Source organism: Geotrypetes seraphini, chromosome 3, assembly GCF_902459505.1.
Source record: "Geotrypetes seraphini chromosome 3, aGeoSer1.1, whole genome shotgun sequence".
Lineage (NCBI taxonomy): Eukaryota > Metazoa > Chordata > Amphibia > Gymnophiona > Dermophiidae > Geotrypetes > Geotrypetes seraphini.
In genome coordinates this window covers 231,240,807-231,265,707 of record NC_047086.1, presented here as the reverse complement: position 1 = coordinate 231,265,707, position 24,901 = coordinate 231,240,807, and the positions used below count along the sequence as shown (strand labels likewise).

Below are 24,901 nucleotides of genomic sequence, written 5' to 3'. Positions count from 1 at the left end.
ACGTTTTGATAGTTCAAATCAAGTTTATCAAGTTTATTATGCAATTTGATTAATCGCCTATTCTACATTCTAGGCAATATACAAACAATAACGAATAAATAAAAACTTGGGGTAATTATTACATAGACAAATAATATTATATAATTACAAAAATTTACAATCATGAGACACTAGGAAAACTATATTTAATGGGTTACATTCTGTATCAAATTCTATATTTCAGGATTACAACATGCGTCTTTCCTTCAGTTGCGTGTTGGCCATGTGCTCTGTCTGATCTTTCTTTCATTTGCTTAATTTTCTCTTATATGTACTGTAGGTGAAGAGATATGTTCACTTGAACATTATGCTCCTATATACCGTTTTCCTAACACCGGCAGGATTGGTTTCTTTTGCCTGCTGACGAGCTTTACTAATTGGCCAAAAGAGAAAAGTCAACGACTGACTAGGCTGTGTTTGCTAGCTACTGATTTATTTTTAGTAACCTCCTATTAAGAATACTGTATCCAAAATGGTAAGTGAGGGGAAGATGTTTGCTTTTAGACCTTGGACTGGTTTTTGGGAGTTTTTTTGTCTCCAAAAGATAAGTCCATTTACTTTTGTTTTTGTATGCTATATTAAAACAATCTGCTTTGAAACCTTATTTCAGGCAGTTGGAAGCATCAGTACTTCTTGCCAGCATGAAAATAAACACTGTCCTCAGGATCACAGACCAGATGTGGATGATTCCTGTACAATGTCTTGGAGCTTAAATACAGTTAAGAATAAAGCAATAAATCTCATGAAAGCAGAAAGTGTTTGCGAGGCACAAGGGCAGAGTTGTCTAGAATCTAGCATAGCGGTAGTCTGTGCGTAACTCTTAATCGATTGCAAACCATAATTGTTGGAGGTTTGCAGTATTAAAAGGATCTAAATATTCTCATGCTGTTTTCTTGCTGTGCTTTGGATTAATGAATAGTAACAGAAATACAACTGACAATTTGCCATTGGGTTCTTGCCAAGTTGTGTGTCTGATCACTGTAGTCCTAGGTAGAAGCCGTGCACATACGTTGTCATAGCTTATACTGTATACAGCTTTCTTAAAGGTGGTTTTGTTTAGAGAATGACACGGGGAAAAAATATGTCCCCGTCACTGCGCCGTCCCCGGCCCACCATCCTCTGCACCGCCCCCTCACCACCGTTCCCTTCACCGCCCCGTCACCGTCACCGCCATCCCTTTCACCGCCCCGTCACCGTCCCCGCAGCATCCATATAAGCCTCAGTACTGCGAAACACCATGAAGACAGAAGAGAGTTCTACCACTACTACTACTGCACTGAGAATCTGTTTCAGTGCCTCTGCCCTGTAGTAAAAACAGAACATAAAATAAATCAATTAACTTGTCCTCCCTTTCAATGACGTGTCCCCCATGTTCACCTATAGCTCGAATCAGGTCAATTGTGCACACTAAAAATGCAGGAGGATCTGGAACGTGAGCGCAGACAGGCAGTGATACAAAAACAGCAGACACCCGACCGATTGCAGCGTTCCGCCATCTCCCTCCCTCCCACCTTAGATGTAGAGTATGCCGGCTTTCTTTTTCGCCCAGCCGCATGTGCGGGTGCTCATTTGTTCAATATTCTCCTCTGACGCAACCGGAAACAGGAAGTTGCAAGAGAGGAGAAGATTGATCAACGCGAGCGCGGCTTTTTGAACGCATGCGGCTGGGCGAAAAAGAAAGCCGGCATACTCTACATCAGTGTTTTTCAACCTTTTTACACCCGTGAACCGGCAGAAATAAAAGAATTATTTTGTGGACCAGCAAACTACTAGGACTAAAATTTTAAAACCCTGTTTCCGCCCCATCTCCGCAAGCTCGGTCACCTCAGTAACTATAGACAAATATAGTGCAAAATATAGACAGCAGATATAACTTCTCAAAACTGACACATTTTGATCACTAAATTGAAAATAAAATCATTTTTCCTACCTTTGCTGTCTGGTGATTGATTTCATGAGTCTCTGGTTGCGTTTCCTTCTGTCTGTGTATCCTTTCTTTCATTTCTTTCTGCACTTAGGCCCAAGAATTGTCCCTTTCTATTCCCTCCCTCTTTCCTTCCTATGTCCTTAGTGCCCCCGTTGCCTCCTTCCCATGTCTTTAGTGCCCCCAGTGCCTCCTTCCCATGTCCTTAGTGCCCCTTCCTATGTCTTTAGTGCCCCAGTGCCTCCTTCCCATGTCCCTAGTGCCCCTTCCTGTCTTTAGTGCCTCCAGTGCCTCCTTCCCATGTCTTTAGTGCCCCTGGTGCCTCCTTCCCATGTCTTTAGTGCCCCTAGTGCCTCCTTCCTATGTCCCTCTCACTGCCTTCCACACTTTGTCCCACCCCCACCCCCGAAGCCTGCCTGCCTGCCTGTCTCCCTCCCTAGCCAAAGCCAGCCTGCTACCTCCCTGCTGCTAAAAAAAAAAAAAAAATGCCTCCCTTCTTTTCCTCTTCTCTTATCGCCATGCTGCAGCTGCTAAAGCTGGAAGTCTTCTTTCCGACTCAATTCTGATGTCGGAGAGGACGTTCTGGACCAGCCAGGCAGCGATTGGCTGGCCCAGAACGTCCTCTCCGACGTCAGAATTGACGTCGGAAAGACTTCCTGTTGGCTTTAGTAGCTGCAGCATGGCGATAAGAGCAAGAGAAAAGGAGAGGCTTTTTTTTTTTCTCTTCGCGCGGACCGGCAGAAATTCAACCGACGGTTGCTCTTCAGTTCAAAGGTGAAGTGGAGGGGGGAGACGGCGGGGACCGCGCGATCTTGATTGCCTCACTGCGGGGACAAGTACATTCACAGCTCCATGGGGCGGTGAATGGCCTTGTCCCCGTCCCGCAGAGGCCACTATTTTTTGTTCCCCGTTTTGGTGGATTACCCGCGGCTAAATGCAGCTAGCCGCGGGTAACCGCCACCGTGTCATTCTCTAGTTTTGTTCTTACAGCAATAAAGAGAGCCACCCTGTGCCATATATAGTAATTTAGTAATTTATTGACTTATACAGTGGAACCTTGGTTTATGAGCATAATTCGTTCCAGAAGCATGCTCGTAAACCAAATTGCTTGTATATCAAAGCGAGTTTCCCCATAGGAAGTAAGGGAAATTCGCTTGATTCGTTCCCCCCCTGAGGCCACCGGCGCTGCTCCCCCCCCCCCCCACTGGCATCCCCCGCCAACCTAAACAGAAGGGTAACTTAAGTAGAAAGGTAGCACCTGTTTTGATTATTTCCTCCCTCATAGTCAAGAATAACTTTCTCCTCTCTTGAGTGGACTTAGTTACATCGGGGAAAATCCATATCTTTTCTCCCAGAAATAGGCTCTGGGAGGAACGAAAGAAAATTTTCATTATCATATTTAAGTCTGCTCAAAAACAAATGAAACAAGCAAAGTTCCTGAGATGTTTCAAGTAAACCAGTTAAATTTTTTAAGTCTAATTCCTTAGGAGAGGAATTTTCCAATATTTGTCGTAAATAATATATTTTATTGATCGGTGGTATCGATTTAACTGGCATTTTTAAAATCTCCATTAAGTATCTTTTAAAGAGATCCATTGGTGTAGTCAAACTTAGTTTTGGAAAATTCAAAACATGTACATTCAATCTTCTATTGAAGTTCTCTAATTGTTCAATTTTACGTTGAAGAAACATTCTGTCCTTGACCATAGTGGCTGAAACTGCCTGCAATGATGAAATATCTTTATCTACTTTTTCAAATTTTTTAGATGTATCAGTTTGAAGATTTTGTACAGAAGTAGATAACTCTTCCTAGTTTACTCACGACTTTTGAAATATCTTCCGTTGATTTCGTGGTAGCCGCTTCGAATTTCTGGAGAGTCCTCAATATATTCTCTAAAACCGCCGCTGAAGAATCGATTTGCAAGATTCCTACTGGAGATATTGACTGAGCGACCCGAGCAGTGTCTTGGCCCCCTCCTTCTGGGGACGCCACGCTGATCAAGCTCTCGGTGCTCCCAGGTCGTTCGCTGACCTGTACTGGATTCTGCGTTAATCGAGCTGTTGGGGGAGGGATAGCGATGTTTCAAGGCCCAAGGCACTGGTGGCTCTTTCCAGCGGTGCAGCAGCGGGCAAAGTTCCCCCTCATTCAATGACCGGTGAGCTCATTAGAAACCGGTCCATCGGTGCTTGTCCGGGTGTGGAGAGGTCCTCCCGAATAATGCCTTTACGTTTGGTATGAGGCATGATCCAAATCACGCCTGAAAGGCTGCAAATCCTGAGGTAAGACAGACTCCGGCTCTAACAGCTCTCACGCCGCCACCATCTTGTCCTCAGTCATCACTTTTAACATAACATAAAACTTTATATGTTAAAAGAATGAAAGATAAAATAAAAAATAACAGGTAGAAAAGCAAAATATCTGAGAGAGAGCTATAATAGAAAGTGACAGTCATTCGATATTAGAAGATGGGAGGGCAGGCCAGCCACAGATCTTCCAAGGTTGGGCCCCATAGACTCCAGGCTCCTGATGAGAGGGAGTAGAGTCAAGACTGCCATTGCCGGCAAAGGAAAAGCCAACCACTCCCAGTGTCAATTTTATACTTACATTTCCACCAGAAATTGATTTTATTTTCATTTTAAGTAGTACAGTATTTCTTTGAGTTCCAGTTAACAGAGGTGTGTGAGAGAGTGAGAGAGACAGAGTGTGTGAATATAGTTTTTAATGTTGCAATTAAAAAGTCAGGCTAAGGATGAGGAAAGAGTTTTTAAAATCACATTTTCACAGCTCATTTAGAACAAAAGAGAAAATTAGCTCCTTCTGCGACACACTTATTAGATAATAGAATAGTCGTTGTCCCATGAGGCCTGCTAATTGTCTTGTACCATCAAACACACCTACCAAGAATTCTAGCCCATTCACACTGTTTGGCAAAGACGCCTCCAAAAGGATTTTAAATTTATATACATGTTAAGTGCCAGAGAGCAGTCAGAACAGGTATCCCCAAAGTCTCACAGTGACTATCAGCTAGTGCAAGCCAATGTGGCAATACAATTTTCCAAATTTTTTACAAATACACATACATATATACACACATAACTGTATATACACTAGTACTGCCCGATTCAGGGGAAAAATGTTCAATTCGTTTCAGTCTATTGAATTGATTTTTGATTCAATTCACTTTCCCCGCCCAATAGGGTGTTTCTTTCCAAATGTCCTGGCGAGGAAAGTGAATTGGAATCGAAAAATGGACAGAGATGGAAGATAGATGGTTAGCACGGAGAAAGAAGAAAAACAACAAATGGGCAGGATACCCTGGCAAGAGAGTTATCAGAAGACAACCAGAGCCTGGGACCAACAAAAGGTAGAAAAATAATTTTATTTTCTGTTTTTTTATTACAATATTTATTTTGTTTACACCACAGAGCCGGTGTGGGGTTGGAGATGTTGTAATCCTATATGTCTGCTAAGACTAAGCCTTAGTCACTTGGGGGTCCTTTTATTAAGGTGCACATTTAGCGTGCGCAAAAGCAGTTAGCGTACCTTAATAAAAGGACCCCTAAGTATCTTAATTAAAAATTTGACCTACGACTTAGCCTTTTTTTCAGATTTTGGCCCCTTATGTGATTGAGTTTGACACCCCTGATGTAGAGGGAGGCAGTTAGGCAATGTAAATTTGGTTATTAATATAGACTTATATTTCAGATAGTATTACTGCTTTACAATATATTTGAACGCTTTTATATATGTATTGAAAAGGTTCAGAGTTAATGTCCTGGGTAAGTAGGTGGGAAGAAAAGGAAGGGGGATTTGTTCAGAGATGTTTGGGGGTTGCATAGAAGAAAAACTGTGCACTGGTATGCTAATCTTTTTGTTTTGAATTTTTAAAAAAGAAATATAAGTGGAAATAAAAAAATAAATAAGAAAACACATAAATGGGGGCGGGGTGTGGGCGGGGCAGGCCCAGGGGGGCCCAGTTTACTTGTGTGCCTAGGGGCCCTCAAAGAATTAATCCTGCCGTGTGTGTATATATGTATAGGGGAAAAATCCCCCTTACTATATGAGAACAGGAATGAGAAAAATTACAGGAATAAATGTTTCAATAAAAGTGGATGTGTGACCATACTAAAAAGAGGTACACAATCTTTATACATACAGTGGTGCCTCACACAACGAACTTAATTCGTTCCAGGAGCAAGTTTGTTATGCGAAAAGTTCGTTATGTGAAACGCGTTTTCCCATAACAATACATGTAAAAAAAAATAATTCGTTCTGTAGCATAAAATATGCTAAGATGACATAAAAAAAGATAAATTTATCTTGTTAGAGCTGTTAGCATGATATAGAGGGGATATATGTGAAGGGGAGGGGAGACAGGGGTTTTGTTGATCCTTGCTGTGTATTATAATCACCCCCCACATACTCCCCAGTACCTTTTTTAATTCCTCCCATCTTTCCCAGCCAGTGGCGTACAGGCCAGAAGCGCAGAGATCAGGAGCAATTCCTCTGCACGCCTGTGTGGGCCCATGCCGATCTCCGAATGGCTGCAGTTAGTTCTTGTGAGTCCCGTGAGAGCTGACTGCAGCCATTCAGAGATCAGCGCAGGCCCAGGCGGCGGGGGGGGGGGAGGTTTAAAAATATGCGGTGGCGGCAGGGGGAGGTTTAAAAATATGCGGTGGCGGCGGGGGGAGGTTTAAAATATGTAGCGCCACTGAACGATGCAGCTCGGGCGACTTCGTTGTGTGAAACGAAGTCCGTTGTACGAATTAGAGAATGACACGGTGAAAAAATTGGTCCCCGTCACCGCCCCGTCCCCGTCTCACCATCCCCGTCACCGCCCCGTCCCCGTCTCACCATCCCCGTCACCGCCCCGTCCCCGTCTCACCATCCTCTTCACCGCCCCGTCACCGCCACTGCCACCCCATTCACCGCCCCGTCACCGCCACTGCAATCCCATTCACTTTTCTTTATTTACGTATAAAGGAAACATTCTTTAAAACTTTAAAACTTAGTTAAATATTAGTTAATAACTATACAAAAACAAAACACGCAGAGAAAAAATGAATTAATAAAAATTCTCAAAACTGACACATTTTGATCACTAAATTTAAAATAGTTATTTTTCATACAGTTTTTCAATCACTAATCTTCCACCACCCCTGGGGCTAGCAATGCAAAAACAAACACGACATGTACTTTAAATGCTGCCGTGATTAGCATAGTGACCGCGGCTACGGCTGCAAGTCTCCCCTCCCCCCAGCGATCACGGCAGGAGGGCACCCAACCCCTCCTGTAGACCCCCCCAACGGCCCTCCCGACAATCGCAGCAGAAGGGTACCCAACCCCTCCTGCCGGTCCTCCCAATGGCCTCCCCTAAGATCGCCGGCAGGAGGGTACCCAACCCCTCCTGCTGGACCCCCCCCCCCCCAACGAACCCTCCCACCCCGGAACCCCCTTAGTCTTACTTTTCAAGTTGGACCGGACAGCTCCTCGCTCGTCTGGCCAGCAGGCCTGCCTCCGTCCAAATGAGGCGGGCCCGCCCCTCCCCTCCCCTGCCTCCCAATGGCCTCCCCTAAGATCGCCGGCAGGAGGGTACCCAACCCCTCCTGCTGGACCCCCCCCAACGAACCCTCCCACCCCGGAACCCCCTTAGTCTTACTTTTCAAGTTGGACCGGACAGCTCCTCGCTCGTCTGGCCAGCAGGCCTGCCTCCGTCCAAATGAGGGGGGCCCGCCCCTACCCTGCCCAACCCACAGGATCCTAGGGCCTGATTGGTCTAGGCACCTAAAGCCACTCCCGCTATAGGAGGGGCCTTAGGTGCTTGGGCCAATCAGGCCCTAGGATCCTGTGGGTTAGGCAGGGGAGGGGAGGGGCGGGCCCGCCTCATTTGGACGGAGGCAGGCCTGCTGGCCAGACGAGCGAGGAGCTGTCCGGTCCAACTTGAAAAGTAAGACTAAGGGGGTTCCGGGGTGGGAGGGTTCGTTGGGGGGGGGTCCAGCAGGAGGGGTTGGGTACCCTCCTGCCGGCGATCTTAGGGGAGGCCATTGGGAGGACCGGCAGGAGGGGTTGGGTACCCTTCTGCTGCGATTGGCAGGAAGGGTTGAAATGACAAATGAGGAGCACGGTGAAATAGCGGTTCCTAGAAGGGGGTACATTGGCCCGCGGGGACAAACCTGTTCACCGTTTCCGCGGTCGGTGAATGGCCTTGTCCCCGTCACCGCAGCGACTGCTAGTTTTCTTCCCCGTTTTCGGCGGTGACCCGTGGCTTAAATGCGGTGGCCGCGGGTAAACCGTCACCGTGTCATTCTCTAGTACGAATCAAGACAAGAAGTTCGTTGTGCGCAGCGTTCGCTGTGCGAGGCGTCCGTTATGCGAGGCACCACTGTATATATATTGTGGCGGGGCCAGGGATAAGCCTAGCGCTGGCAACCCGGCTCCCTCCCCAGGCGCAGGACGGAGTGCTCCCTGGAGGACTCCCGCTGGATAATCCCAGTAGAAAATAGCATACACTGCTCACTTGGTAAAGTTCAGATTTTTCTTTTATTATCCCCAGTTCAAGGCACTGGGTCTCAAATAGTCCCTCTTGGCTGAGTGGACTTGAAACAAATAATACATCAGCAATGCTTCTCCTTTATAAGAGAGTCCAGACTGCTGTTCAGGCAGATAAACCAAAAATAAACAAAAACGTTTTTTCCTTCAGTTTCACCAATTGTGCCTGTGGATACTTCAGGAAGCTTTTCCCATCTGACCCACCTGAAGTACCATGCCCCCACTACCCTTATGCTCCTGGGGTAGGGGCTGGGGAACCATCCACCCTTTTCTGACTGGTTTAAGTCCCCACCCAAAAGTTCCCCTATTCAGGGCTATGTAAGGTCAGGTCACTGAATTCCGCCTGTTGGCTCTTTGTATCTTTGTAATAGGAACAGGGTTAATGGGAGCTTCCTGGGCTTAGGAATAGGGGCAACCCTTTGCATGGCAGGGTTTAAAACTGGGTTTAAACTGGTGACAGGAGCTTCCCTGTCACAATACACTCACTCACTCACTCACTCTCTCACACTCACTCTCTCTCTCTCTCTCTCTCACTCACTCACTCACTCACTCACACTCACTCTCTCTCTCTCCCAGGCACTTTTACAGATTGCTTTATAAACTGGTGTAAAGTCATGTTTTAACTTTGAAATTGTTCAGAGGCAAAATGCATCCTCAGAGATCACATAGCCTTTTAATTTTGGTGGGCTTTTTTTCAGGCTGCAACACGCATAGATTTTGTTACCTATCCGCTGACCTCCCTATTTAAAAATGGCCCTCTTTTTAAAAATGTATAATTATATAGTTAATAGTGTGTGTTCTACAGTATATCTGATTTATCATTGTATTACACTATAAAAGCTTGAAAATCAATAAAGATTTATATTAAAAAAATGCCCTTCTTTCCTCCACAATAAAAAAAAAAGCCACAGATTCAAATCTTTCTGTAGTGAATAAAGTCTCGCTGCCAGCTTTTTTTCTGATAAAATTAAAAAAATATGTTCTTATTTATGGGTGATGAGCCAGATTTTCTTTATTTCAAATAGGCTGCAACACACACAATTTATGTTCCCTGAACACATGAGCAATTGGTCATACATTCCAGGAGTGTCGCTCACAGACTTTTTACATGGGCGCTCACAAAAATACTTGCAAATCTGGAATTGTTGTTTTTTTTTTTTTTTTACTTGTTGCTCACACAGACACATTTTTTTTATAACTTGTCGCTTACCTGTGAAAAAATTTGCATGCACCTGGAAAATCCTTAGAGGGAGTATTAGCTGCAGCCCTGTTGCGTTTTTTGTCATTAGACTTAAGTGTCGGTACTGCAAATTTCAACCCGAAGGTGTGTCTCATAGTTCAGATTACATAAGGGAAATATTTGGAATAATAACTCCATGCATGCAAGATCAGCAAAAACCAGGGCTGAGTTAGCCTGGGAGTGGTCTCGCAAACTTTCTGTTTGTATGTAATACAATATTCTCTTTCTCTCTCATTAGAATTGTCTTAAGTGAAGCCACCACTTACCAATTTTTTTAATGAACCATCTAAAAGCTTTATTAAAATTATATCTATATCTCGCCAATGGAAAATAAACCTAGAAGTATCATTCAGGTTATGAAAGTCCCAATAAAACCTGATTTATTTTCAAAACATCTGGAAACAAGATTCCCAAACTGTATCACCTCCTAGATATGATCTTTTTTGTGAAGAGGTAAACCATATAATTCTTGGATCATATCTAGCTAATCTGCAACTTGGTATGAAGGATCAGTAGCCCATGTTCAGTGTTTCAAAATAAACAGGAGGAGCTTCTCTATAATACACATGGAAGCAATTTAGGTGAAATATTGAAGAGGATCCTGCCACATCCACAGGTCAGACTTTCTGGAGATCATGCAGGCTTTTTTTCTGACAGATTACTCAAGGGAACGCAGTGTAATTTTTCTCTCATTAACTCTAGCATCAGAGGAAACTACCTGTCAAATCTCTCTTGTGTGTATGAAGGATGTTTCTGTATCTTTAGCTTTTATTGTATTTTGATCAGTTTGCTGGGGTTCCTCTAACTCTGACTGATAGAGAATTAAGGAACCTGACCACCACTCTCTTCACGTTGCTGCATTCTGTATTTTTGTGGTGAACGCCAAAGGCCTCCAGTATCAATGTAGATAAAGAATGTTGCTCTATGGAGGGCAGTTCTCAAAGCCGTTTCTGTGGGCAACAGTGTTTTTTGGTATTATTATTTTTTTTTTTTTAACCCGTGAAAGAAGGCTATTTGAAAGTACACTTCTCCCTCCCTATTTGCGGTTTCGGTGATCGTGGTTTCGACTGTTTGTGACTTTCTTTTGCCTGGGCCCACCCCCCACTAGAGAATCGCTCGGAGGCAGCCCACATCGACCAGAACCAGCCCTGGTACTTGGATCGGGGCAAGGAGGAGGAGGCGAGCAGCCGCCCCAGGAGCACAGCCCTCAGCCTGGACGCAGCTCCAGTGGCAATTTCATGCACAGACCTTACCTGGTGGTCTAGTGGTGACACAGAGCAGGAGCTATCTTCCTTTGCTCAGAGGCAGCCCCCATCAACCATAACAGGCCCCAGGACTTGGATTGGGGTGAAGAGGAGGGGGGTTATCAGAGGCAAGCAACCGCCCAAGGAGCACAGCCGTCAACTGTGGACACAGATTTGGTGGCATGGGCCTTACCTGGTGTTCTAGCGGTGATGCAGAGCAGGAGCGATCTTCCTACACTCCTGCCCTGTGCAGAGCTATAGTATCCCGTTGTAGTTTCGTGAGACCACGGGAACTCACAGCACGGCTCTACACGGGACAGGAGTGTAGAAAGATCACTCCTGCCCCGCATCACCGCTAGACCACCAGGTAAGGTCTGGGGGTGGGTCAGTCGGCCCAAAAGCTGTTTGCGAATTTTTCTTATTTATGGGCCAGTTCTGCTCTTAACCCCCGTGAATACGGAGGGAAGAATGTATCCCACCCTGTGTGTAGTTAAGAATACATATGCACTTTTACTTATGTTTAGTGGAGTGTTCCTTTGTTCGAGTTAGAAAAGGGATAGCAACATCGTGTACATTTTTGGTTGGAAAAAGTACATGCAGAAAAACAGATGCAGGTACCTGGGAGTACTTACTTTCCTTCTGAAAATCGTGCAGAGTACCAATGCCCTTGGCAGCTATGCAGACAATATGAAAATTTCCCTCTGTCTTCACTCAAGAGAGCTGGATACTGTCCTTTTTCCTTTCTGCCATGCTTCTTGTTTGACTTCCTTTCAAGATGCAAGCATGTGTGAAAGATTTGAGTGCTTCCTTCAAGGTTTGGGAGAGCAGTTGGAAGAAGAAAAAAATTTAGCAGATATTGGCATGCTTACAGTAAATATGGAGGATCCCTGATAATGGGGGGGAGGGGGGAGTTCAGAGTTGGTTAAGAGATGGGACAGTGTGGCTGTTAAGTTGTGTTTGTAGAAGTATACGTTCATCTATCTAAAGTGGAAAAATTCCAACTGGATAAACAGGATGAGGCAATTTGGTATTCAGGTGACATGAGCCATATTTCCCCTATTTTGACTGCTTCCTCTGCTCCTCTTTACTTTTCCAAATGTTAATCATCTTTTTTTCCCAATTTTGTCTTTTAGGGTCATACATGATAGTGGATTCTGCCAGCCATGATCTTGGAGAAAAGGCACGATTGCAGCTTCCCACGATGAAGGAGAATGACACTCACTGCATTGACTTCAACTATTTACTGTATAGCCAAAGTGGGATCAGCCCAGGAACACTTAATATTTTTGTAAGGGTGAACAAGGGGCCCCTTGCAAATCCCATTTGGAATGTGACTGGCTCCATTAATAGGGACTGGCTTCGGGCTGAGTTGGCTGTTAGCACCTTTTGGCCAAACGAGTATCAGGTAAGACTGTGTTAACTGCACTGCAAAAAATAAGGGCCTTACATTTAACGTTGTTTTACTCAGGTGTGTAGAAACCCTAATTGAATCTGCTATTAAAGCTAATCATTAATACCTGTCTCCTAAATCTTTAATTTTAAATAATAGTTTATAGCTTTCATGGCTGGCTTTTCATCCACGCTTGCAGAGCTTAACGTTTCTGAGCGTTGAAGCTTCCCAGCATTTTACTTTTTTTAGTGCACCTAACTGTGTCCAGAGCTTTTAATATCATAGCATCATTGACTTCCCTACCCCTGAGGCAGGCTTCCCTCTGGAGGCTGAAACACAGACTTTGTCAGGCCAAAGAGAAAGAGGACATTGCTTATTGTTTCCAAGGCTGACGTGTATAGTCCCATTCCCCACTTGTTTCTTTGTTCTGGTCTGGTTGACGTGGGGTGTCCTACCTTGTTCTTTTGTGGTTTGCATTGGCTCTTCATATATACCAGTGTTAAAATTAGATCCATGTCCTTTTGCAGTCAGGCTCATGCAAACTTGAACTGAACTGTGTAGATGTGTGAGTAGCATGGCTCCTGATGATGATCTGGAGTATAGTGGAACTTCAGGATTGGGGAATACTCTGTGGACTGTGGTTAACATAGCTCTGTAAAGAAGACTTTTTACAGTGGTATTCTGAGTATTGATTTAAAGTACTAAACCAACTAGTAACGCTACTCGCTTCTCATACAGTTGTTTCATTGACCTCGTAACTGCACTTGGGTGGCACCTGTAGTAATGTGAGAAGAACAATCAGAATTCAGGTATTTCAGGACATCTTTGATTCATATTATCTTATGCAAATGACAGAAGTACGGGGTGTTTGACTAAGTCTTTTTTTTCCCATAAGGTTTTGATAAGGGATGAACAGATTTATGAACATCTAAGGTAGATGGTTTAGGATTAGATGTGATTTATTTACGAGGGTTATTTGATGGTAGTCTTGAATGTTTTTTGGTTGTAATTTGGAGTTATGTGATTGGTGAAACATGCATATTTAGGAGCATTAGACTTGAGTTTTACATAATAACTGCAGATAACTCTCAAATCCTACAAGCCTTGATATCATTGGAATGTAATCAAAAGTAGTTGTAACTTAATAAAGGAGAAATTGCCTTATTTAACGCTTTGGATATGGTCTAGAAGCTTGGTGATAACTGATTTGTCTCAACCACAATTCCCCCCACCTGTGCCAATGTGTGGGATGTTATGTGAGGAAATGTAGTGTGATCTATCAATGAAATTGATGAACTAGGGGCAAATTGAAAGTGTTTGAGATGACTTTCTGCAAGCCATTTGTATCCTAGCACCTTATCAACCCCAATGTAATGTGGGTAATAATGAGTTGGTAGCTTTTTTTTTATTTTTTTTTTACATTTTTTTTGAAACATTCATGCAATCTATTTCCAAAAAAGATACTACACTGCTATGTTTTAGTCCCCGGGTGACCATGTTTTTTGAACTAGTAAAGTGCCAGAATCCTGCTGAATTCAGAGACCTGAATTGGAAACACTTGTATTATAAGAGGTTGCATGCTTGCAAATTTAGACAGTCCTTTACAAAACTGTTAATATGCGTAAAGCCATTACAGTACATAACCACATGGCCTGTTTGATGTATCGGGCCTTGCCATAATTAGGTTATTAATGCACTAAATGTTAATAACCCTAAATATCTGAGTATATGTTCCATAACACCAAAATATTCTTCTAAAAGAAAGTCCACACCTGCCGAGTTTCATTTGATTACAGGAAATAAGTACCCCTTATGTGTAACGACCCACTGCTGGACACGATGAAGATGTCGTTTTGGAAATGAGAATGATAGTGTTTGAAACCCCCCCAAACAGGGGAAAAACCTTTTAAACAGTACAATCAAAGTGAACATGGGGAAATATAGAGCTATGCTTGCTTGATCAAACATTTCATTGGCTTGCTTTAAGAGCTCATTAATTTCAATTTGACTTTCTAATCAGTTACTTAGGAGGAGGGGCATTGAACATCACGTTCATAATTCACTTCTTTAGGCTGTAACTCTTGAATGAAGAAATGAGTTTAGTTTGTTCACTGAAATCTCCATAAAGGTAGCAATCGTGTTGGCTTCTCTTAACTTTCATTGCTTACTGGTTTTGCTTTCCTTCCTCCACACTATTTGGAGGGAAGGGGAAAGGTGGTTGGTTCACTTAATTCCTTGTGCTGCATTTGCATTGCTTGCTATTGAGGGTACTGGAAACAGAGCAACTTCTCTGATCCTGCGCATGGACAGAAGCAGTGCAAGCTTATTTTATAATGGGGAGAGGAGGTGCAACATGTTTATTTGCCTAGAGTCTACCAAATAGTTAATCCAGCCTTTAGTGGGTCTGATTAGTGTGAAATTGTTATGCTTGTCGAGGTGTGGGATAGATGGGAGCAGAGAGAGACATTCTAGAGGGCAGAAAAGCTGGGTAAATGTGAATGAAGGATTATGGCGATGAAGCCTCAGTAGATGTCAGTTGAGCTAAAAGCTCAAAGGATTAGGAGGCAGGGTTGTGGTGCTCTGTGCCAACTTTTGTGAGAGCAAAGGAACATGCTTTGACCACTGTGAGATTAAGCAGGCTTTTGGCATCATTTAGTTTTGCCACTCTGAGTCAGTGCCTCACCTGGTTCATGTCTCAAACTGCCCCTATTAGAGCAGTGTTTCTCAACTCGGTCCTGGAATACCCCCTTGCCAGACAAGTTTTTCTTTACCCAACATGTGGTGGACACCTTGAATGCGCTTCTAGAGGACGTAATAGGGCAGAGTACGGTACTGGGGTTCAAGAAAGGATTGGACAATTTCCTGCTGAAAAAGGGGATAGAGGGGTATAGATAGAGGATTACTGCACAGGTCCTGGACCTGTTGGGCCACCGCGTGAGTGGACTGCTGGGCACGATGGACCTCAGGTCTGACCCAGCGGAGTCATTGCTTATGTTCTAATATCCACAGTGAATATGCATAGACTTGATTTGCATCCACTGCCTGCATTATATGCAAATTTATTTCATGCATATTCGTTGTGGATATCCTGAAAACCTGACTGGGAAAGAGGTATTCCAGGACCGAGATGAGAAACCCTGTTTTAGAGGAAACTGCCATTCCAAACAAAAGGGAAAAGACAGTGAAGCCACATTTTTCCATCAGCTCTGTGGCTGGATTTTGTCATCTGTTTACTGTAGCTTTCAGCGCTTGATTGAATTGTTTGCTTTATTGGAAAATGCTACACTTTTGTATGGTTTTTATTTTTCTGTCCGAGCTGTTCATCCATTTCTATTACAGAGATATTTTTTTCCCTTCCACATGCCAGGCTATCCAAATTGTATAAACTGAATCTTGGCTGCCTAGGAGGCAGGAGAAATGAGAACACAGAAATGCAATATTTTATGGCTGAACTAGTGCCAATCTTGTGAAAATGCAGGATCACTTCGGGAATTACAGTGAAAAAAAAATGAAAGGGTGTAATCACCACTCTCTTAATCATTTAAAATAGTGTGGAAACCAAGACGGAGGAAATAAAGAAGAGACAGCAATGAGACGGTGTCTCATACGTGTGACATCTCTTGCTGCTACTTTTCTATCATTTGATAGCAAAGTATAAAAATCTAATTGTTGGCAACTAAAGCAAGTTGCTGTGGTCATGGAAGCAAAGTTGACACTCTTTGGGCTAAGTAACCAGTTTAGGTAATCTACTTGGTGGACTTCTGATTTAATCTAGTCTCCCTCTTTGTTATAAAAGCAAGACTTGAGTAGAATTATGGTTGAGAGAGCCAGCTCTGGAATGTTGTATTAGTGGTGTTTTAAAGATTAAATTATAGTGCCTATGTAGCAATGGGAGAGTCTCAGAACGTGATTATATATTAGAAAATGAGAACCATCTGTTATTACAGTAGAGTTATGGATCTAAAAAAAAAATCCTGCTTTCCTTTCCCTGCCATCACCACCATTATCTTTACTTTTTCTGGCAAAAATGTTCCTTTCTGGCTGAGAGTAGGAAAAGAAGCCTTCCTTTTTCAATGCTGTTTCCTGATTACACTGGCACTGTCTGCACAGTCTTTCTCCTTTCTTTCTCTACCAATACAGGGAGACCCAAGTGCACTACCTCCCTGACATGGTCAAAATTCCACCTTGGGCTGCAGACTTAAATATGACTCCAGTGCAGTAAGGCATACATAGCAGCTTTCACGGAAAAACACAGAAAATTGCATTGCTGACATAAGTCTCCTCTCTAAAAATTGTATTAGTCCATTTGAGAATAATGCAGAGTTGTTTGAGCATATGCAAAAACCAGAAACAGGTGGCCAGGAGAGAAAACGAAAAACCCGAGTTGGTGAGAATTAGTTTATTGTGGAAATTACCCAAGTTGACTGATTTTTGGCAAGTGCCTGCATCAGGAATCCTGGTACTTTGAAAGGTCTGAAATAGTATAATGATAGCACACTGCTTGTTTTCCACCTTTTCCATTGAACAAAGTCTCCTTTCTTCTAATGACATAGAAGTCAAAAGAATCACTGAGAGGGGAGATTGTGTACATGTCCTTTTCAGGAATGAATACTAATATTGCCTTTATCATTTAAATATTGCAATCCTCCAAAATCCTCCATCTTCTAGACAGGCTGAGATGGTTGTCCTGTTCCCTTCCTGTGGTTTTTGGTGACATCGGGATCTTTCTAAGAAAAAAAAAATCATAAACTCAATGGACAATGAACAAAAAAAGATTGAAAGACTGAAATGGCCATCTAGATTAAATTCAGACTTGTTCCTATAGGCTCTTGCAGTTGATAGAGATTTAGAAGAAAGGGCCTAGGAAGGTTCTGCTTCAAATGGCAAAGATTTCTCTGCCCCATCTGTGGCCAAGCTGACACTGTTTGTCCATCTGTCCTCCTGTTGAACACAATGGCCTCTGACTCCTTGACTAGAGATAGTACTGGTTAAGCTTGCCTCTGCAAAAGCAAGGGAGACTGGTTCTTTAGTATTGAGAAGTTCAGGTTTCTACAGAAACACTCACTAAATTGTACCAAAGTCCACCTGGGAAAGTGCTCTGCTTTTGCTGGAACATATTGGACATTATGCTGTTCATTATAATTCATCTAAGTAAAATGTTTAAGTATTGAAGGCTTTTGACTTTTTTGGTTATGTATGCTGCTGATATTTCAGTATTGTTTCCTGTAACTAAGAATATTCAGGAAATGATGAAGTTGATGAGTGTTTGCAGAAAAACCTCTTAATGATTGCAAATAGGTTATAAATTAACCCAGGCAAAATTAATATCCTGTGGGTTGCAGATAGAGGCTGAACTTAAATGAAATTAGCTTTAGTAGAAGTTTCATTACAGACTGAGATCAGGAGCTAGAAGTGATATTAGACTCTACTCTTAAAATGGAGAAATGAATAGTAAAAAGTTTTTCATATTGATACTTAGCCAAACCATTTCTAGAAGTATCCCAGTTTAAAACAATTTTACAATTTATGGTTCTACGTTAAATTGGCTATTGTAATATCATTCTGCTGGATTTACCAGATTTGAAGCTATGATAAATTCAGATAATCCAAAATGCAACTGCCATATCAAGCCAATTCTAAAACAATTATATTGGTTACTAGTTGTATTTCGAGTTGTGGCGGGAAGTAGGGTGCTAAGGTGCTTTCCTGACCCCCACACATACAGCGTACAGCCAAGCGGTTCAATGGAGTGGCTAAGCAAGCCTCATCCTTAAGAAAACACTGCAAACTTTTGGATTCAAACAAAAGATTTCTTTTATTTTCCTTGTGGTTTTGGTACTTCAGATAATTCATATGGCATAACCAAACATTGCCCACTTCATGTGGTAGAAAATACTCCATAACCAAAACCAAAATGATGCCACAAAATGCTTTCACAAAATCAAATGTTTACAACATGCTTTTATCACAGTGCTTAAGCAGCTGCACTGATATTAGCTGTGCAATTAACTCTCCGGTGTAATGCATAACTTACTAGAGCTTCTATAACTTTGGGTTACTGTGCCCTGCTGGATCAGCTTTGGTATATTATCAGATCCTTTGAGGTTTTCCTCTAAGGGCTTGTACAGTTCTTATTTTACACAGGAACACTGGTTTCATTAGAAGGACTGAGCTGGGAGATCAGGAAGCGCCCTGCCCCCACCTTCACAAACATGCAGAGAAACGTTTAGTCTATACTTTTGACTTCACAATATACTCTAGGCAAAGGGGTATATTTTCTCCCAAATCATTTCACATTCTGGCTCTGCAATACTATTCACGTTCTCAGTCTCTGGAATTTCAGCAGACATTTCTATATCCTGGCTTGTGTGTTCTTCCTGAGCTGGGCATTCACAGCTGTTCTCATTTCTAACTGAGAGCCAGCTGTCTCAGGACTGCCATCAGCCTGGTAAGTTTTGAGGCAGATAGGAGTTCTCACTTTCCTGGCAGATTCCTCCTGTCTTGCCCCCAGCCAAGGTAGGTCTGGTCTCAAGTCTGACTCCGTGTCTCCAGTGTCCTTCCCAGTGGTTTTTCCTTGGTGTGGGTCTCTGAGGTAAGCTCCATGAGGAACATTGAGCTGGCCTCCAGCTTCCTGATTGGCTGCCTAGTCCACTGTTCCCTGAGGTCTGACGTTACTCTTTAAGAACGTTGCACCCCTCCCCCACTGCCTGTTTCTCTTTCGATGTTTACTTGTCTGCCATGCTTCTCATGGTCAGCTGACGATTTCGATGAAATTCTGCTATGTTTTGTCAGTTCTACTCAGCTTTGTAAAAGGGTGTGAAACCTTTCCCTACTGGTTTCCCTCTGCTTTGCTTATTCAAAGGCGAATAAATCCTTGTTCCTGCCCTTTCTAGGGTGACAGGAATTGCCTCTGTGTGATCCAGGTTTGCAATGCTAAAATTGCAACCAGTGGTAAGGTTGTCACTGACTGGCATATTGTATGGCTTTGGCTTGACCCCTTTTGCCTGCCACAGGGTGCAACATAAAGTTGTTTCTGTGGTCCACCAGACTATCTACCATCAAACACCATGGTACTTTTGACAAGTTGTGGCACTCTATAAGCCTAATAGATCTTTAGGATCTGAAAATCAAAAGCTATCTATTCCAGTAACGCAGGGAAATTATACAGACATTAGAGCGATGACTTTCTGCATTGCTAGTGTTTAAAATGTGGAATGCTCTGGTGGGCCAATTGCGAGTGTGTAAATCTGGTTTCAGTTTAAGAAAGCTAAAATCTCAGCTGTTACTGCATTTTTGTGATCTATTAGTAGGTATTTGAAGAAAAGAATCCGTTAATCATGTTTGTTATTGTAATCTTGTGATTTATTAGGTGACATTTGAAGAGAAGAAATTGTTTAATTACCGTATATACTTGAATATAGGATGAGATTTTTGGACCAAAAAATGGCCCAAAAATGGGGGGTCTCGTCTTATATTCGGGTCATCACCCAGTAACCACCCGACCCCCCTGCTGGACTTGTTGCAGGCCTCTGCTGGCCTGCCGCATGACCTGGTAAAGCCACCATAGCAGTCACTACCCCTTCATTTAATACTATATACTCTAATTCTCCTATCTTATTTTTTAGACTTCTAGCATGTATACATGTATTTTTTTCCTTGCATCTACAGGTTGCTTAGTTGACAGAGATAATTGGCGTCCTTTGCTCTGCTTTCCTCTTAAACACGCTGATTCCCTAGATATCCTGTTTCAATAATATCCTTCAAGGATACTTCACAACAAACCATCTGCTCCTGGGTGACAGTTGGCTTCCTTTCCAATCTTAGTTTAAAAGCTGCTCTACCTCCTTTTTAAATGTTAATGCCAGCAGGCTGGTTCCATCTTGGATAAGGCGGAGTTAATCCTTTCGGAATAGGCTCCCCCTATCCCAGAACATTGCTCGGTTCCTAGCAAATCTAAATACATCTCTGCAGTATTGTCTCATCCACACATTGAGACTTTGGAGCTCTGCAAGCCTCTTGGGTCCTGTCCGTGGAATGGGGAGTATTTCTGAAAATGCTCCTCTGGAGGATTTGAAATTCAGATTTCTATGTAAGAGCCTACATTTGTCTTCCAGAGCCTCCCTCCCCCATTTTCCTATGTCGTTGGTACCTAAATGTACCAAGACAGTTGGCTTCTCCCTAGCACTATCTAAAATCCTATCTAGGTGATGCATATGAGGTCTGACAATTAAGTTTGCAAACTTGCTTCCATGTGCTTAAGTTGGCAGCACTGTACAAACAACTTGGTAAGGTTTCATAATCTTGGTATATCATTGTCTCACAACAACTGTGTTCATTTCAATGTGTGGCAGTGTCTTGCTGAGTGGTATTCATTATTGTTTTTGTGTCCTGGCACAAGAATGTTGGAGCTTGAATTAGAGCAATGAACAAACATTAAATTTCTTGTTAAAACTTGGCAAGAGTAGAAGTGAAAGGGACAGGTTAGTCCAAGTTTATGTGAATAATGCCATGAAGAAAATGGCAGTATACAAATGGATTAAACATTTTTCTGAGGGGAGAGAAAGCATCACTTATGAAGAAAGGTCAGGGTGGCCAGTAATGAGTAGAACTGACAAAACATAGCAGAATTTCATCGAAATCGTCAGCTGACCATGAGAAGCATGGCAGACAAGTAAACATCGAAAGAGAAACAGGAAAATCTTGACTGAAAATCTTGGCATGAGAGAGGTGCGTGCAAAAATGGTCCCAAAGGAGCTCACTGATTAACAAAAGCAAAGGAGAGTCAAAGTTTGCCAATACCTTTTGGAGAGGCAAGACGATGTTGGGCCATTATCACTGGTGATGAAACATGGGTAATGACCCTGAAACAAAGCATCAATGTGCACAATGGAAGTCAGCCAATTCTCCATGATCAAAAAATTTCTGCTAGCTCAAACCAAGAGTCAAAAAAGCATTATGCCCTGAAAGACTGCAAAGCCCACATGATTCAGAGAAAGATTTAACGGTGACGGAGTATTTCAGAATCATATATTACAGAGCCACAGGTGCCTCAATTGCAGAGGGAACAGTCTTGGTCGACCATTTCCATTTAGTATGTGGCATCTTGAAGAGAAGAAAAAGGTCAGAAGCAGACGAGCCTCACAAACACTGCCATCGACCTTCCACCATCTTGACTACCTGCTCTTTACTGGGAGCCCCTAGGAGACAAAGATCTTTGATAGTTCATTCATAGCATGAACCACAAACTTATCTCAGGACATCTTAAGCTATTGTGTGCTACTTGAGTTTTAGGAGAACAGTTAAGTTATCTTTTTACACAATATTTAACTGGTGTATACTTACAGATTTAGGGTTAAGGGATAAAAAGAATTATCTGTATTTTTTTTTTTTTAAATAATCAGTTGTATGTCTCTTAGGCCTAGATTCACTAAATCTGTACTGGTTTTGTGATAGTTCCCCGACCCAATTCACTAAACAGCTCACCGCCCACTATCCAATCCAAGCGATTGATTTACTATTTTGAATCAGATTTTACTATTCTAAAATCCGACTGCTGCAGACCTGTCAGTAACTATTATCGACAGGTCTGTCGTTTTTTTGACAGGTCTGCCTGTCTTTTTTTTTTTTTTTTTTTTCCATGACACAGATATTGTGTGTTACACATGCAAAATATCTGCCCCATAAAAAAAAATGAAAAGGCAGACTTGTCAAAAAAACACTGCCCCCTGACAAACGTGACCCCCAAATGGCAGGAGGGATGTCGACTCCCTCCTGCTAGCGGCGCTCCCCCACAGCACCTTCCCTCCCCCAAAAAACTAACATGGACGTCCCGGCCCCAGTCCCCTCCCTGTATCTTTAAACGTTGGGAGCAGGAGGGATACTCAGTCCCTCATGCTCCGTAGGCCTACCTTGAACTGGGGCCTTAGGCCCCACCACAATGCATCATGTTATGTATGGGAAGGAGCCTAAGGCCCTGATTGGCTCAGGCATCTCAGGCCCTTGGGAGGGGCCTAGGCACCTGAGCCAATCAGGGACTTCCTTAGGGCTGAGCCTACAGAAGTCCCTGATCGGCTCAGGCGTCTCAGGCCCTTGGGAGGGGCCTCAGATACCTGAGCCAATCAGGGCCTTAGGCTCCTCCCCTTGCATTACATGATGCACCGGGGCGGTGCCTAAGGCCCCAGTTCATCGAGGGAGGCCTACGGAGCAGGAGGGACTAAGTATCCATCCTGCTCCCAACATTTAAAGGTACAGGAAGAGGGAGGGGACCGGTGCAACCGCGTTAGGTTTTTTGGGGGGGCAGGGGAGGGGAAGGAAGGAGTCGGCAGGAGGGAGTCAGCATTCCTCCTGCCATTTTGGGGGGTTTGGGGAGGGGGAAGGGAGGGAGTGCTTTGTTGAAGGGAGGGGGGCTTTTTAAAAAAAAAAAAAATTTAATCATGCAGATATTTTGCACGTCCAGTTTAAATAAAAAAAAAAAAAAAAAAAAAAAAAAGCCAGCAGAAGCCCTGACAGCAGTGACAGGAGGCTACTTCTCCTGTCACTACTATCAGGGCTCTGCTCCGACAATTGTATTAATGTTATTTTGGGGGCCCATGCTTTATTTTAGGGCTGTGGAGTCAGTCGGAAGCAATTATAGGGTTACTGGAGCCAGGGTCAGAAAATACCAACTCCAACTAAATGTAAATGGCAATGAGTTAATAATTCAAATTTCAGAGATACTAATTTGAATTAACCTGTTTTTTCAGGAATTAAAATAAATATAAAGCCACAACGGCTTAGCTGTAGCCTTTAAACCCAAACTTTAATGGGTTAGGGTGCTACAGAGTAGCCTGAATTTGCATTAGCAGTGATGAAATTCCTTGTATATTGTGTGCTTTCAATCAGCGTAAGAAACCTTCTTAATCGAATTACACACAGAGGAACTGGAGTCGGTCAGAGGTACCGTAGGTAAGGGGTTGGTGTTGAAGGTTTTGTGACTCCACAGCCCTGCTTTAATCTATTTTCTATTGAATCCAGCCAGCTAAGAGCTTTATTGCAGTCTCATCCTTCTGTTCAAGTGCTGGAGGGATGCGACTAATTTTTAGGTAAGCAGTTCTGCTTTTTCTCTTTATGGTGTGAGTTTGGTGAGATATTCCCAACATTAGCTCTTTGAATCGGCTGAGTGGGGATGATTCTAGATCAGCGGTCTCAAACGCAAACCCTCTGCAGGGCCGCATTTTGGATTTGTAGGTACTTAGAGGGCTGCAGAAAAAATAATTAATGTCTTATTAAAGAAATGACAACTTTGCATGAGGTAAAACTTTTTATAGTTTATAAATCTTGCCTTAATTGCTTCTGATAATTTCAGCTATGCACAGCTGAAAGCTGTGCAACATGCAAAAAGTGAGGTTTAGATAGTTTTTCACTTTCTGTATGTTGCACTGCTTTCAGCTGTGTATAGCTGAAATTATCAGAAGCAATTAAGGAAGGATTTATAAACTAAAGAGTTTTATCTCACGCAAAATTGTGATTTAGATTCTAAAGTATCAACTGCAAAAGACAAGATTTTGGTGTAGTCCTCTAGGGAAGAATCAATATCTGACTTGTGCCTGGAAGCGTGTGCCTTAATGTAATGTAATTTATTTAATGTAATTTATTTCTTATATACCGCTAATCCGTTAGGTTCTAAGTGGTTTACAGAAAATATACATTAAAATTATAAGTAAGAAAGGTACTTAGAAATTCCCTTACTGTCCCGAAGGCTCACAATCTAACTAAAGTACCCGGAGAGTAATAATGAAGTGAAAAATAGAGATAGAGAAAAAATAAGAAAATAAACATTCTAACAAGACTGCATTGATCTAAGTACTTTGGAAGGTAGAAGAGAGGAGAGAAAGGAATAGATGCAGAAGGAGGAACCGTTGAACAATAGAATTCTGGAGAAATTTAAATGATAGAAATAGAACAAAACAAGTGGCAAAACAATGAATAAGATTAAAAATAATTCATAAACTGGAAAGAAAAATAAGTGTCCGGTGGTCGCGTCAGCAGCCGCCTTCAGCTCTCACCTCCTCCAGACACAACCCCCATCTTACATCAAGCAGTCACTGCCAGGAGAGGTGCTGAATTTCTCGAGAGTTCACGAGATTACATACACACACACAAGCTGCACTGCCGCTAATGGTTACCTTATGTTCTGGAACGTTGCCCGCCTCACTGCTGCAACCTCATGCAAGCGCCTTCCTGTGTCTATACGCGATTGTCCTCTCCACTCCATCTCACAATCGCGTACAGACACCGGAAGGCGCTTGCATGAGGTTGCAGCAGTGAGGTGGGCAACGTTTCAGAACAATAGTAACTTACCGAGAGCCTCAAAATAGTACCTGGCGGGCTGCATGCAGCCTCTGGGCCGCGAGTTTGAGACCACTGTTCTAGATAAACTTTTGTATAGTGTAATAGGGTTTTTGCTGTCTCTATTCTCCCATAATACATGTTTCAGGTAAGGCTTGAGTCTTTTATTAAAACATGATACAATTGT

At 42.8% G+C, this 24,901-nt stretch overlaps 1 protein-coding gene across 4 annotated transcripts in view; it reads left to right on the top strand.

Moving 5' to 3' along the window:
* The window catches only part of PTPRK (protein tyrosine phosphatase receptor type K), a 1,016,831-nt gene that overhangs the window by 206,340 nt on the left and 785,590 nt on the right, over positions 1-24,901 (top strand). For all 4 annotated transcript variants that reach the window (XM_033939071.1, XM_033939068.1, XM_033939070.1 and 1 more), the window contains exon 3: positions 12,131-12,402. In XM_033939071.1, coding sequence (XP_033794962.1) covers positions 12,131-12,402 — 272 coding nt within the window. The remainder of the gene's footprint in view (positions 1-12,130; positions 12,403-24,901) is intronic.